The 11,650-nt window shown below is 54.9% G+C and overlaps 2 protein-coding genes across 2 annotated transcripts; one reads left to right on the top strand and one right to left on the bottom strand.

Annotated features, from left to right (window-relative positions):
• Positions 1 to 107: 107 nt before the first annotated feature.
• On the top strand, positions 108 to 10,356 carry Vwa7 (von Willebrand factor A domain containing 7). The gene is made up of 17 exons (XM_021149560.3): positions 108 to 379; positions 670 to 918; positions 1,306 to 1,587; positions 1,998 to 2,094; positions 2,645 to 2,755; positions 3,272 to 3,467; positions 3,581 to 3,750; positions 4,766 to 4,878; positions 5,154 to 5,270; positions 6,304 to 6,489; positions 6,992 to 7,124; positions 7,239 to 7,391; positions 7,478 to 7,570; positions 7,801 to 8,102; positions 8,174 to 8,313; positions 8,486 to 8,660; positions 8,751 to 10,356. Exons 2-17 carry the CDS (start codon positions 685 to 687, stop codon positions 8,922 to 8,924), a joined length of 2,676 nt encoding a protein of 891 aa, XP_021005219.1. The 5' UTR covers positions 108 to 379; positions 670 to 684; the 3' UTR covers positions 8,925 to 10,356.
• Positions 9,960 to 11,542, bottom strand: Sapcd1 (suppressor APC domain containing 1). Its single transcript, XM_021149564.2, has 4 exons — positions 11,429 to 11,542; positions 11,051 to 11,191; positions 10,294 to 10,386; positions 9,960 to 10,052 (listed from the first exon to the last, which is right to left on the bottom strand). The coding sequence occupies exons 1-4, from the start codon at positions 11,540 to 11,542 to the stop codon at positions 9,960 to 9,962; spliced, it is 441 nt and encodes a 146-aa protein (XP_021005223.1).
• Between the last annotated feature and the right edge of the window lie 108 nt (positions 11,543 to 11,650).

The raw sequence follows: 11,650 nt of genomic DNA, 5'->3' as shown, positions 1-11,650 counted from the left end.
GAGCAGCAGGAGAACTGCCGGCTTCTGCCCGGCCCTGGTCCTGGTGGGCAGCAGGATGCGTCTGCCTGGGTCTGTCTCTGGCACAGTGCCAGGCCTGAGTCACGGTGCTCTGCTGCCAGCTCCCTGCCTCCCCAGTTCACCTCACTGTACTGCACTGCGTTGTGCCTGCGGAGGCCTGCCCTGGGCCCGCCCCGGCTTTCGCTACATCTTGTGGCCCTGGGTTGGCACGAATGGAAGACGGCCAGGGGCTGCCTGTCCTCAATCCCCTTGCTAAGAGCCTCCCTCTCACTCTACTGAGGCCCAGTTAATTATAACTCTGACCTAAGTGCCCTGTGACGCCACACCCAGGCCAGCGCTGCCCAGGAGACCCAGCTTCCAGGTAGGAGAGGCCTGAGGAGACTTCCTATCCGTGGGGCAGGGCCAGGGCTCAGTCTGGTGTAGGAAGAGAATCTTGAGAGGGTCCTCCCGGGCCTCTGATGGCAGCTGTGGGCTCCACTGGCCTGACAGGCCCTTAGATTGTATGGGTTGCAGGCACAGGGTGGGGAGCCAGGCTGGAGTATATGGGGCACCTGAAGCAAAGCAGGAAGTGGGCAGTAGGTGCCATGGCGACAGCAGGCCTGCCCTGCAATTGGTAGCTTCCTTTTCCCTTGAGGTGCTTCTGTTCCCTAGGTCCATGCTTCAGCCATGCTCCCTGTGGAGGTATCCCTGTCCCACCTGGGCCCCCCAATACTGCTTCTGCTTCAGCTGCTGTTACCCCCAACATCTGCCTTCTTTCCCAACATCTGGAGCCTTCTGGCTGCCCCTGGCTCTGTCACTCACCAAGACCTGACTGAGGAGGCTGCACTCAATGTCACCCTTGTGCTCTTTCTGGAGCAGCCACACCCAGGCCGACCACGCCTCCATGTAGAGGACTACAGGGTGAGCACCTTAGATTCACCTGGGGTTTCTCAGAGGATCCTTGTCACAAGGAGGCTCCACCTTTGACCTGCTCACTTCCACACTTGTCCCTCCTCAATTCTGGTCCTGAAATCCTGAGTCGCCAGTATTGGGAAGGTCTGTACCAAAAGAGATGTGATGGCACACACCTGTAATCCCAGCATTTAAGGAGAATTGAAGTTAAAGGCCAGCATGGGCTGCATAGTGAGCACCAGGCTAGCGGGGTCAGCCAGTCCAAATCTGCTGCTCTCCTGTGGGTCTCTTAGCTCTCCATTCTATTCAGCCTTGAGTGCCAGTTGCTAGGGTACCTCAGGCAGTGGTAGCATCCAAACGACTTCTGGAGTTTCTTTCCCTAACCACTCTTCCTAGGGCCGGACCCTCCTCGCCGATGACATCTTTGCTGCCTACTTTGGACCTGGGTTTTCTTCCCGGCGGTTCAGGGCAGCTTTAGGAGAGGTGTCTCGTGCCAATGCAGCCCAAGACTTCCTGCCAGCTTCCAAGAGCAACCCCGACCTGCACTTCGATGCTGAACGGCTGGTCCAGGGGCGCACTCGCCTGGTGGGGGCCCTTCGGGAAACCCTGGTGGCTGCCAGAGCCCTCGAATATACATTGGCCCGCCAGCGCCTAGGGGCTGCACTTCATGCCCTGCAGGTGACTCTAGGGCTTTTAACCTGCCTCCCCTTGCTTTGGGAGGAGGGTGCACACCCCTCCTGAGCTGGCAGCACTTCCTCTGTCTGGCCAGGAGTAGCTACAAAGAAGGGAAGGGGAGAGGAAGACCTGAAGGTGGGGGTGTTAGTTTATCCTAGAAAGCCTGTGGCTTAGACTCCAAGAAGGGCTGGGGTGTGTCCATTTGGGCAAAGCTCTTTCCTGGGCAATGAGAACAGAAGAAACGGGTACAGAAACAGGAGCAGCAGGGTGGAATACTTTGTTTGGTGGGAACACCAAGTCAGGGCATATGGGCTGCACGACTGGGTGTTGGGCTCTGGGTGGCATATCAAGGTGTTGACCCTGACTAGATCAAATCAGTGCCTGTTGCCCCTTCCTTCTCTCCTGGGGACCAGGATTTCTATAGCCACAGCAACTGGGTGGAGCTGGGGGAGCGGCAGCCACACCCTCACCTCCTCTGGCCAAGGCAGGAGCTCTGGAGCCTGGCACAAGGTATGGCCATGATGCAGTCTGGAGGTAGGAAGGGACTCAGGGAGCTTCCTATCCCCCGTGTCACCTTCTGCAGTCCCAGGATGGGACGGTGCTTTATCCCTGCAGGGACTCTGAGGTCCTTCAGTAGAGCTACAAGAGTTCAGTGGCTTTCTCAGCCTTACACAGGGAAAGCATCCAGGATCAGCTCAGACCTCACGCCAGTCTTGCCCGTGGCTTGTTCTATTCACCTGTAACAACCCTGTGGCCTTCTCTTGAAGCCCCCCTCATGTTCCCAACTCACTGGGAGCTACGTCGTCCCACAGCAACTCACTATGGGATGGTAGCCTGCCTGTGGTTCACAGAGAGGCAGAATCCCCAAAGAATTGGTATCCACACTTGTGGATCGTGCACATCAGACATCCAAATGGTGACCCTGAGGTTTAGTGCAGAAAGCCTGGCCAAGGTGTCTGTGGCCTTTCCTATCTTTCCAGCTGAGAGGAGGATGTTAGGTAACCAGGGATAAACCCAGCAGGCTGAGGCTTTGATTCCAGCCCCTGCCCTCTGTTCCCAGAGGGGGATCCTACGTGCTCTGACTGTGAGGGGCTGAGCTGCCCTGGGAATATGCTGGACTCGACACTGCTCACCTCTGGCTACTTCGGAATGAATCCCCCCAAACCTCCAGGTACCAGATGCGAAGGCTCCCAGAAGGGACAGGAGAAAGTCACTTTCTTTGACTTTTTTTTTTTTAAAGATTTATTTTATTTATATGAGTACACTGTAGATGTCTTCAGACACACCAGAAGAGGGCATCAGATCCCATTACAGATGGTTGTGAACCACCATGTGGTTGCTGGGAATTGAACTCAGGACCTCTGGAAGAGCATCTCTCCAGCCCCACTTTCTTTGACTTTAACACAAGCTCCTGGTTGCATCTCCTTAGGAGAGGGTGGTGGAATAGAACCGGAATGGGTGGATGAAGGCTGAAGAGACATAGTCATTCTCTGTTGCCTGGGCAGTGTTGGGGACTGGATACAGAGGGAGACTCTGATGACTCTAGATGCACACAGAATGTTACTAAGTGCTGATGCTCTCGTGCTGAGGGGTGGAAAAGTCACACCAGGTCAGAAAAGGTCCCCACAGTCTTTAGTAGGCACGAAGCCTTTGACTCTTACGTGCCAGATCTCTTCCCTTAATCTAGGGAAATGTAGCCATGGGGGCCATTTTGACCAGAGCAGCTCCCAGCCACCCCGGGGAGGCATCAACAAGGACAGCACATCCCCAAGTTTCTCCCCGCACCATAAGCTCCACCTCCAGGCTGCAGAAGTGGCACTCCTGGCCTCCATCGAGGCCTTCAGCCTCCTGCGAAGCCGCCTGGGAGACAGGGCTTTCTCCAGGTGGGTGGCCTCATGGAGTCAGGTTCCCTGATGGGTCAGTGCTCCTGCCTGCGGGAACTGAGGCACTGGGGACAAGTGCAGAACCTTCACTGCGTCTCTGACTTGAACCACAGGCTGCTGGACATCACCCCAGCTTCCAGCCTGAGCTTTGTCCTGGACACCACAGGCAGTATGGGCGAGGAAATCAACGCAGCAAAGATCCAGGCTCGCCGCATTGTGGAGCAGCGGCAAGGCAGCCCCATGGAGCCTGTTTTCTATATCCTAGTGCCCTTCCACGACCCAGGTAGCGGTGGTCTACAGGGATGATGGCGGGAAGGAGGGCCCAGGACAGAGGCTGGAGACCTCCCTCTGGTGAGGAGGTGGGCCTCAGGGCCATTCTACCTGTTGTCCTGAGTGAGCCTCTACTGGGTACCTGTGTCCATGTAGGAAATAAGTAGCTGCTTCTACTATCTCTAAAACGGTAGGGGGCGGTTTCACAAGTCCAGTGCCTGCTTAGGCACCTGCCTCTGGCTTCCTTAGACTTCTATGCTAATAGAATATGCCTTTTGGGTTCATTTGGTTTAAAACCATGGGTGGCTTTTTCACTTTCATGTTGGTGTGAGCATGCACACATATGAAGGACAGAAAAGGGTGTCAGATCCCCAGGAACCGGAGTTGGTGGTCCCAAGTTGCCCAATATGGAGTGAAACTCGGGTCCTTGCCCCAGGGCAGCAACACTCTTACCTGCTGAGCCGGCTCCCCAGGCTGCTGCTGAGGTCAGAGATAAGATGAAGGTGGGCCTGTTGTGTGGGGAGGTTAGAGAACCACTCCTACATCTTCAGCTTACCTGGCCTGGCCCTACTGGTCTTACTGCACCCTTGGGCTGGCCATCTAATCCTTCTGTGCTATAGCATCTATAAAATGGCCAGTGTGTGCCTGCCTGGTTTAATCCTCCTGGATGGAGAACTCCTGCAGGTGGTAGTGTCTGATATTAAGTAGGGACTTAGTGCGTGCTTGTGGACACATGCGTCAATAACCTGTTAGCGCCGTGTCCGGGCGTTCTTCTATGGTTTACAAATGCAGGGCTCCCTCATTCAGTTCTCCCAAGGAGCCTCTCAGGTGAGTACTATCCTTTCCTCTCATTACATTTTAAAGGTGAGGACTGGAGAAATGGTTCAGCAGCTAAGAGTACTTGCTACTCATGCAGAGGACCTGGGTTTTGGGATTCCATATTGATATCCACCTTGGGATAGAGGCTCACAGCTCCCTCATGGGCTCTGTCCTCCTCACCCACCTGACCTTCCTTTCCTCCCGCCCAGAGTTTGGCCCCGTCTTTAAAACCAGCGACCCGGACAGCTTCTGGCAGAAACTCAACGAGATCCATGCCTTGGGGGGTGGAGATGAGCCGGAGATGTGCCTGTCTGCCCTGGAGGTCTTGAAGCTCCCTCCCTCTCCACCTCTCCCTTTCCCTCTTATCCTGCCCTTCCAGGCCCAGCCACCAGGGGGAGCCAAGAGCTAGCACAGGCTCCCTTCTCCCCCCCCCCCCCCCCCCAGGCTATACAGAGAAACCCTGTCTCATCACCCCCAGCCCCCAATCCTCAGTTCCATCAGCTTCCTTCCAGGGTCATGCTCCCTTGCGCTCTGCCCTCCCTGGCTCTACCCTGCTGCCCACCATTTTAAACATGAGCCTTTTTTTCTCCTGGCCAGCTAGCCCTGCTGCACACCCCTCCCCTCTCTGACATCTTTGTCTTCACTGATGCCTCACCCAAGGATGCTCTTCTCACCAACCGGGTGGAATCCTTGACTCGGGAGAGGCGCTGCAGGGTGAGCACAGTGCTAGCAACCTGAGTATGGGAAAGAGAGTGGCCTCATAGGAGGTCATCCCCCCCCCCCCCATCTTTAACAGACTCAGGAGTGGGAGGCCGTGCCCTTATTAAACAGATCCAATAAGCCATTCAGAGAACCTGTTGTAAGGGTCTCTGTAGACACCAGGGTGGACAGAAACAAGTGAAGCAAGAAGGTTCAACATCTAGAATCTGACCCTGGGCGGTTTATTTTAGGCATATGTAAATATTCAGTGCAACTCTGGGGAAAGGTTTCCTGGTAACACTTGTCACAGTAAAGCTTTGCAAAGGACATGTGACTTCCTACTTAAGACTGGGAAAGAATGCTCAAGATATAAGGAAGGCCTAGGGAGGAAGAGTCTGAGATAAACCCAGCAGTCTGGGAGACTCGGGTGAGGCCTGGCCCTACAGATAGCACAGAGCACAAGGTCTTAACTCCCACTTCCCCAGAGGATAGACATCTCTTCCGTTGAGGAGACAACCATTCTCGTATCTGCAGAGCTTATCTGTGAGCACAAGGACCTTTTCCCTCTGCATCGGGCAAACAAGGGCGGGCCTAGCTGTGGTGTCTAAATCTGATGCCCTGGGTCTAATCCTTAGTACAATACACAAGAAGTAAATGCCAGTATGTATAAAGACAGAATTAAAACAAAGCCAGGAAATGAATCTCTGGGGAACTCCTTCTGAGACGTGGTTAGAGCTCTCCCAAGGGCTGTTTCACTGGGAGGTCCCACCCACCACATCAGTATCAGCCAGGGGCAGACAGCTCTAGAAAAGGTGGGGCAGAAGGACCTTCATTAACAATGCAGGCTGATTGGGAGGCAGAGGCAGGCAGATTTCTGAGTTCGAGGCCAGCCTGATCTACAGAGTGAGTTCCAGGACAACCAGGGCTATACAGAGAAACCCTGTCTCGAAAAACAAAAACAAAACAAAACAAAACAAACAACAAAAAAAAAACAATGCAGGCTAAGCTTCCTGGATACACCAAGCATTGGGTTGTCATCTGGCCACAGGTGACATTCCTAGTAACTGAAGACCCATCGAGGACTGGGGGTCGACGACGGCGAGAGGCCTTGTCTCCTCTGCGTTTTGAACCCTATGAAGCAATAGCCCGGGCATCAGGGGGAGAGGTGATCTTCACCAAAGACCAGTACATCCAGGATGTGGCTGCCATTGTTGGGGAGAGCATGGCTGGTCTGGTGAGTGAGGGGAAGCTAGAGGGGGCCGTGCCCTTAGCCAGAGCTGAGGTCTGAGGTGCTGTGTGCTTCCTCTCAAAGGAGGCGTTCAAACAGAAGTCAGGAAGGGACTCTTCTCTTCCCAGACATCCCTGGCTTCTTACCTTCCACCCTCCTTTCATGTCAATAACTGCACCCTGGCCTCTAGGGCTGCCATAGGAAATCGGTTGTTTGTTTGGTTGGTTTTTTAGTTTTGTTTTTGAGGCAGGGTCTCACTATGTAGTCCTGGCTAGCTTGGAATTCACTGTGTAGACCAGGCTGGCCTTGAGCTCACAGAGATCTATCCATTCATCATCTTTGGAGGGGGAACAAGAAATGATGACTTCATTCTAAACCCCTCATCTCCAAGCACAGTCCCTGGTCCATCCAGGGCCCGCTGACATCCCTTCTCTCTGTGGGAGACAGTCTTCCCACCTCCCTCCATGCTTTCCCTCTTTCTCTCCTTTGGTCCTCATCGTATCTCCAGGTCACTCTTCCCCTGGAGCCCCCTGTCTTCACCCCTGGGGAGCCGTGTGTGTTTGCTGTGGACAGTCTGCTCTGGCAGGTCACAGTCCGGATGCACGGGGACATCAGTAGCTTCTGGATCAAGAGCCCTGCAGGTATTCTAATGTGGGGCTCAAGGCAGACAGAAGATTCAAGAGTGGAGAACAGGAGAGGGACTGTGCAGAGAGAAAAGAATTACTTCATGTGACAGTGTCTTGTTCCCATCCAAGGGGTGTCCCAGGGCCCAGAGGAGGGCATAGGTCCTCTGGGTCACACTCGTCGCTTTGGGCAATTCTGGACGGTGACCATGACTGACCCTCCTCAGACAGGGACTTGGGAGATCCAGGTAGCAGCTGCGGGAACCCCCCGGGTGAGAGTACAAGGTAAGGAGAAGGGGTTCCTAGGCACAGCAGTGGTGAGCCGTGGTGGCCGTGGTCCTCACAAAGTCTAAGACTGCTTCCCCTCCCAGCGCAGACCTCTCTGGACTTCCTCTTTCATTTTGGTATCTCTGTGGAGGATGGACCCCACCCTGGCCTCTACCCCCTGACTCAGCCAGTTGCAGGTAGTACTATTCCCTGACCTCTGCCCCCTTGGTCTGCTGCAGCGTAACTGTGTGTAAATGAACACATGTGTGCCTTGTTTGATGAGTAAAGCACGCTAGGGAGATTCCAGCTTCATGGGCTTCCCGTGGTGCACTCCTATGACCCTGCCCAGCTGAGACCAGACATTCCTTTTTCCCTGCACCTCATGCAACAGTTTCATGCAGACCAACTCCTTTCCCTCTCACCTCAGGTCTCCAGACCCAGCTGCTGGTAGAAGTGACAGGGCTCACCTCTAGACAGAAGCTTTTGGGTGGCCAGCCACAGTTTTCCCATGTTGTCCTTCGAAGGGTCCCAGAGGGCACTCAGCTGGGCCGGGTGTCCTTGGAGCCCGTGGGACCCCCCGTTCGAGGCCTCCTTGCTGCCTCTCTACCACCTACACTGCTGTCAGTCTCTGCACCCTTCTCCCTGGAGCTGGTTGGCCAGGATGGAGGGGGAGAGAGCCTGCGGAGGACTGCGCCCCAGCCTTGCAGTGTGGCCCCCGTGCTTCTGGAGGTGAGGAGAAGTGTGGCCAGGGCTGGGGAGGTTAGAACCAGCTCTTCTGACCCGCCCTTCCTTCCCTGCAGCTGAGTGGCCCTCCAGATTTCTTGACTCCGGGCAGCAAGGCCCCTCTCAGCCTCCACATCGTCAGCTTCTCTGGCCCCCAGGATCTTGATCTTAGGACATCGGTGAACCCTAGCTTCTCCCTCACCTCCAACCTCTCCAGGTGAGTCTTCTGTGAACCTCTGCTTGGGTTCTGGCTCCACCCAGTCAGTTCTACAGGGGCTGGGGCTCAAGGACTTGACCCTCAGCCCTCAATCCTGCCCTATGATTGGCTTCACCCCTTGGTTGGGACCTACCAGGGACCTCTGTCTGATCTGAGGCTGTCCACTCTTCAGGGCTCGCCTGGGACTGAATGAGTCTGCCTGGGGACGCCTGTTGCTAGAGGTCCCAGATTCAGCAGCCCCTGACAGTGTGGTGACGGTGACTGTGACTGCAGCAGGTCAGGGAGCCAGTCAGGTGCCCCCAACCCATGCCTTCCTCCGGCTGCTGGTGCTGGCCCAGTCCTCGAAGGTAAGGTGCTTCCTCACCCCCTCAGCAGCCAGAGCAGGGGGGCGGGGAGTGGAGGCTTAGCACTCTTCACTTTCTCCCTCCTCTCCGCAGGACCAGCTGGACGCCCCTGCCCACTCTGCTGCCCCTGTGCTGCCCCCGGTCAGCCCTGCCTTGCTCCCTTCCACTTTGGTGACTCAGGGCAGAGCTGGGGGAGGGATGGCAGGCAAAGCCTGGTGGGGAACAGTCGGGGGCGTGCTGTTCCTGCTAGGCTGCACTTCCTGGTAACACAGCAACAGGACATCAGGCCCCATTTTCAGTCTGCTCTATGGGTGGGATGGTCACATGGATTCAGGACCCTGACCTGCCTACCTGGTTTTGGGATTTTTCTTCCATCACATTTGTCCCTTCCTCTCTCTCTCTCTCTCTCTCTCTCTCTCTCTCTCTTTCTAGATTTATTTATTTATTATATATGAGTGGTGCACTGTGGCTGTCTTCAGACACACCAGAAGAGGGCATCAGATCCCATTACAGATGGTTATGAGCAACCATGTGGTTGCTGGACATTGAACTCAGGACCTCTGGAAGAGCAGTTCAGGTTCCCTCATCTTTCTTTAGATCAGGCTGGCCTCACAGAGATCTACTTGCCTCTGTGTGTCTTCCTACTGCTGGGATCAAAGGCATGCACCACCACTGCCCTGCTCCCTTATCTTTCTAAAATGAGTAGATTGGCATAACCAGGTGGTACCTACCTGTCGCCCCTGTAACAGGGAGGACTGCTGCTGTGAGTTCAAGGCCAGCCTGAGCTATGAGACCCTAGCTCAAAATTCACATCAACCAAAAACAGAAGATTGGGGTGGAGGGTGATGGGTTCCCCTTGGGTGCTTTTCCTAACCCCAACAGGAGCCAAACCAAAGGCTTTTTTTTTTTTTTTAAATAAGGAAGCTGCAGTTTATTCCAGAAGCAGAGCAGGACACAGGGTACAGAGCAGCACACAGGGCACCAGATGGTGCAGTTTTCACTCTAAGTTCCAGGGCAGCTGCTTTAGCTTAGTTTTGCTTCAGCTGAAAGCGAGTCTCAATGATCACACCTTCTCACCGGATACACTGGGGAAAGACGGTTGTTGTGCACGATGAAGGGGAGAGCGAGGGCAAGGGGCACGGAGAAGGAGCTGTGGACACTTTATAGCAAGCTGTCTGAATTTCTCAGCCTGGAGCCCCCTGGCTGCTGAGTTAAAATGAAATCGGGGTGGGGAGGGGCAGGAGTATTCTGACTCCAATCCCACCCCTTACTCACCAGTGCAGGGAGGGGAGCGTCTCCGGTCTACACAAGGGTAGGCCCCTTTGGCCCTGGGGGAGCCTGGTTGACCACCTCTCCCGTGGACTGGGTGACTCCCTTTCGCTGCTTTGACAACTCCTAAAAGAGAGAGAATCCACCCTGCCCTGCACCGTCCCCCACCCTGTGGGTTTGTCAGCCAGGGCTCAACCCCTGTCAGTTCACCCATTGCCGCCAGATGTTCTCTTGCCCTGACATTCCCTCCTGGTCCTGGACTGTGTGGGAGTCGGCCTTGCCAGTGCATATGGGCAAGGCTAAATCAGTACGACTCCGAAAGCCCCGTCCGTCCCCGAAGTCTAGAAATTAAAACTAATAAACTCACCTTGTGAATCAGACTGTGCAGACAAGCATTCACCTTTTGAATCTGGGTTAGCTGAGGGGCGTCAGCCTCTGAATGCAAGTCCATCAGAAAGTCCTAGGCGGGGTTGGAGGGTGACCGAGTGCTGGAGACAGGTCCTCCTGCCACTTCCTACCAAGGGCCACTCTTCTCATCAGATTCCCTTCTTCCAGAACCCTTCCAGACAGATGGAAAGGCCAGCCCTCTCTCTCCACCTCCATCTTTTTCTTTTTTCTTTTTTTTTTCCCTTTTTTTTTTTTTTTTGTGGATTTTCGAGACAGGGTTTCTCTGTAGCCCTGGCTGTCCTGGAACTCACTCTGTAGACCAGGCTGGCCTCAAACTCAGAAATCTGCCTGCCTCTGCCTCCCAAGTGCTGGGATCAAAGGCGTGCGCTACCACTCCACCTCCATCTCTTAAAATTGCAGTCAGTTCTTTTCAAACTGCCTGGAACCCTACCCCCACTCCTGTTCCTTATGGGTCCTCTCTGACCTTCCCCTGCCCAGTGAGAGACACCCAAGCCACTCTCCAACTCTCTGTGGGGTGTTCAGATGAAGTCCCTCTGAATGGAATGCAGACCAGCCTCTTCCAGCACAATGAACACTGGTGACCATCCTGTCATTTCCAATGCTATTCCAGTTCATGTGCCCTGCCCGTTAACCCTCCCCTTCCCAGAGCAGCCTTCGAGGTCCATGTGCTCCCTGCTTCTCCCTCCCCAGCCCATGCACAGATGGCTGCCCCCTACCTCGCCAAGGGCTCCCAGCTGCAGCTGCCGTTGCTGGGTCTCCCTCAGCCGGTCTGCGAACCAGGCCTGGCCATGCTCCAGCAGCTCCAGGCCCTGCCACAGAGCATCTTGTTCCCTCTCCAGAGCCTGCATCATCTGCAGCTGGCTTAGACGAGATACAGGCCAAAACGACTCACTCCCAGCAGGATGATATGGTATAGCGATCTCCTTTAAAGGGCTCACTATCTGATCACTAAGTGTGAGCTCCCACTCTCCATTGAGGATTTGAATGGCAAAGGAATACAGAGGGAAAGCCTGTGGGTCCTCAGTTGAGAGGAAATATATGCAGGGTACATTAGGGGAGGGGATGTCCCAAGACTGAGTTGGTCTCACACTCACCCATAGGAAGAAGTTCTGGGCTCCTGGGTCTTGGCGGCTTGTCCCCAGAGGTAGCAGCAGAACAGTGTAGGGCGCTTGCACCAGGGGTGGCCCACCAGGACCTGGGCTCTCCATGGCTCTAAAGTAGGAAGGGCGGAGCCGGGGCTGGTCCCTCCCCAACCCATCTTCTACCCATCCTGCCTTGTCTTTCAGCCTGTGAGGCCAGGATAGTTCTTAAGGCAA

The sequence above is a fragment of the Mus caroli genome, unplaced genomic scaffold (assembly GCF_978045245.1).
Source record: "Mus caroli unplaced genomic scaffold, Mus_caroli_1 scaffold_18, whole genome shotgun sequence".
NCBI classification, from domain to species: Eukaryota; Metazoa; Chordata; class Mammalia; order Rodentia; family Muridae; genus Mus; species Mus caroli.
This window is presented reverse-complemented; position numbering and strand designations above follow the sequence as displayed.

Bases quoted from the DNA above. Each gene is read 5' to 3' on its own strand.
- Vwa7 (XM_021149560.3), top strand. From the start codon at position 685: ATGCTCCCTGTGGAGGTATCCCTGTCCCACCTGGGCCCCCCAATACTG. The intron at 6,490-6,991 runs GTGAGTGAGGGG...TCGTATCTCCAG, and splicing joins GGGAGAGCATGGCTGGTCTG to GTCACTCTTCCCCTGGAGCC. The intron at 8,103-8,173 runs GTGAGGAGAAGT...CCTTCCCTGCAG, and splicing joins TGGCCCCCGTGCTTCTGGAG to CTGAGTGGCCCTCCAGATTT.
- Sapcd1 (XM_021149564.2), bottom strand. From the start codon at position 11,542: ATGGAGAGCCCAGGTCCTGGTGGGCCACCCCTGGTGCAAGCGCCCTAC. The intron at 11,192-11,428 runs GTGAGTGTGAGA...CGTCTAAGCCAG, and splicing joins CCCAGAACTTCTTCCTATGG to CTGCAGATGATGCAGGCTCT. The intron at 10,387-11,050 runs GTAGGGGGCAGC...AACCCCGCCTAG, and splicing joins AGCTGGGAGCCCTTGGCGAG to GACTTTCTGATGGACTTGCA.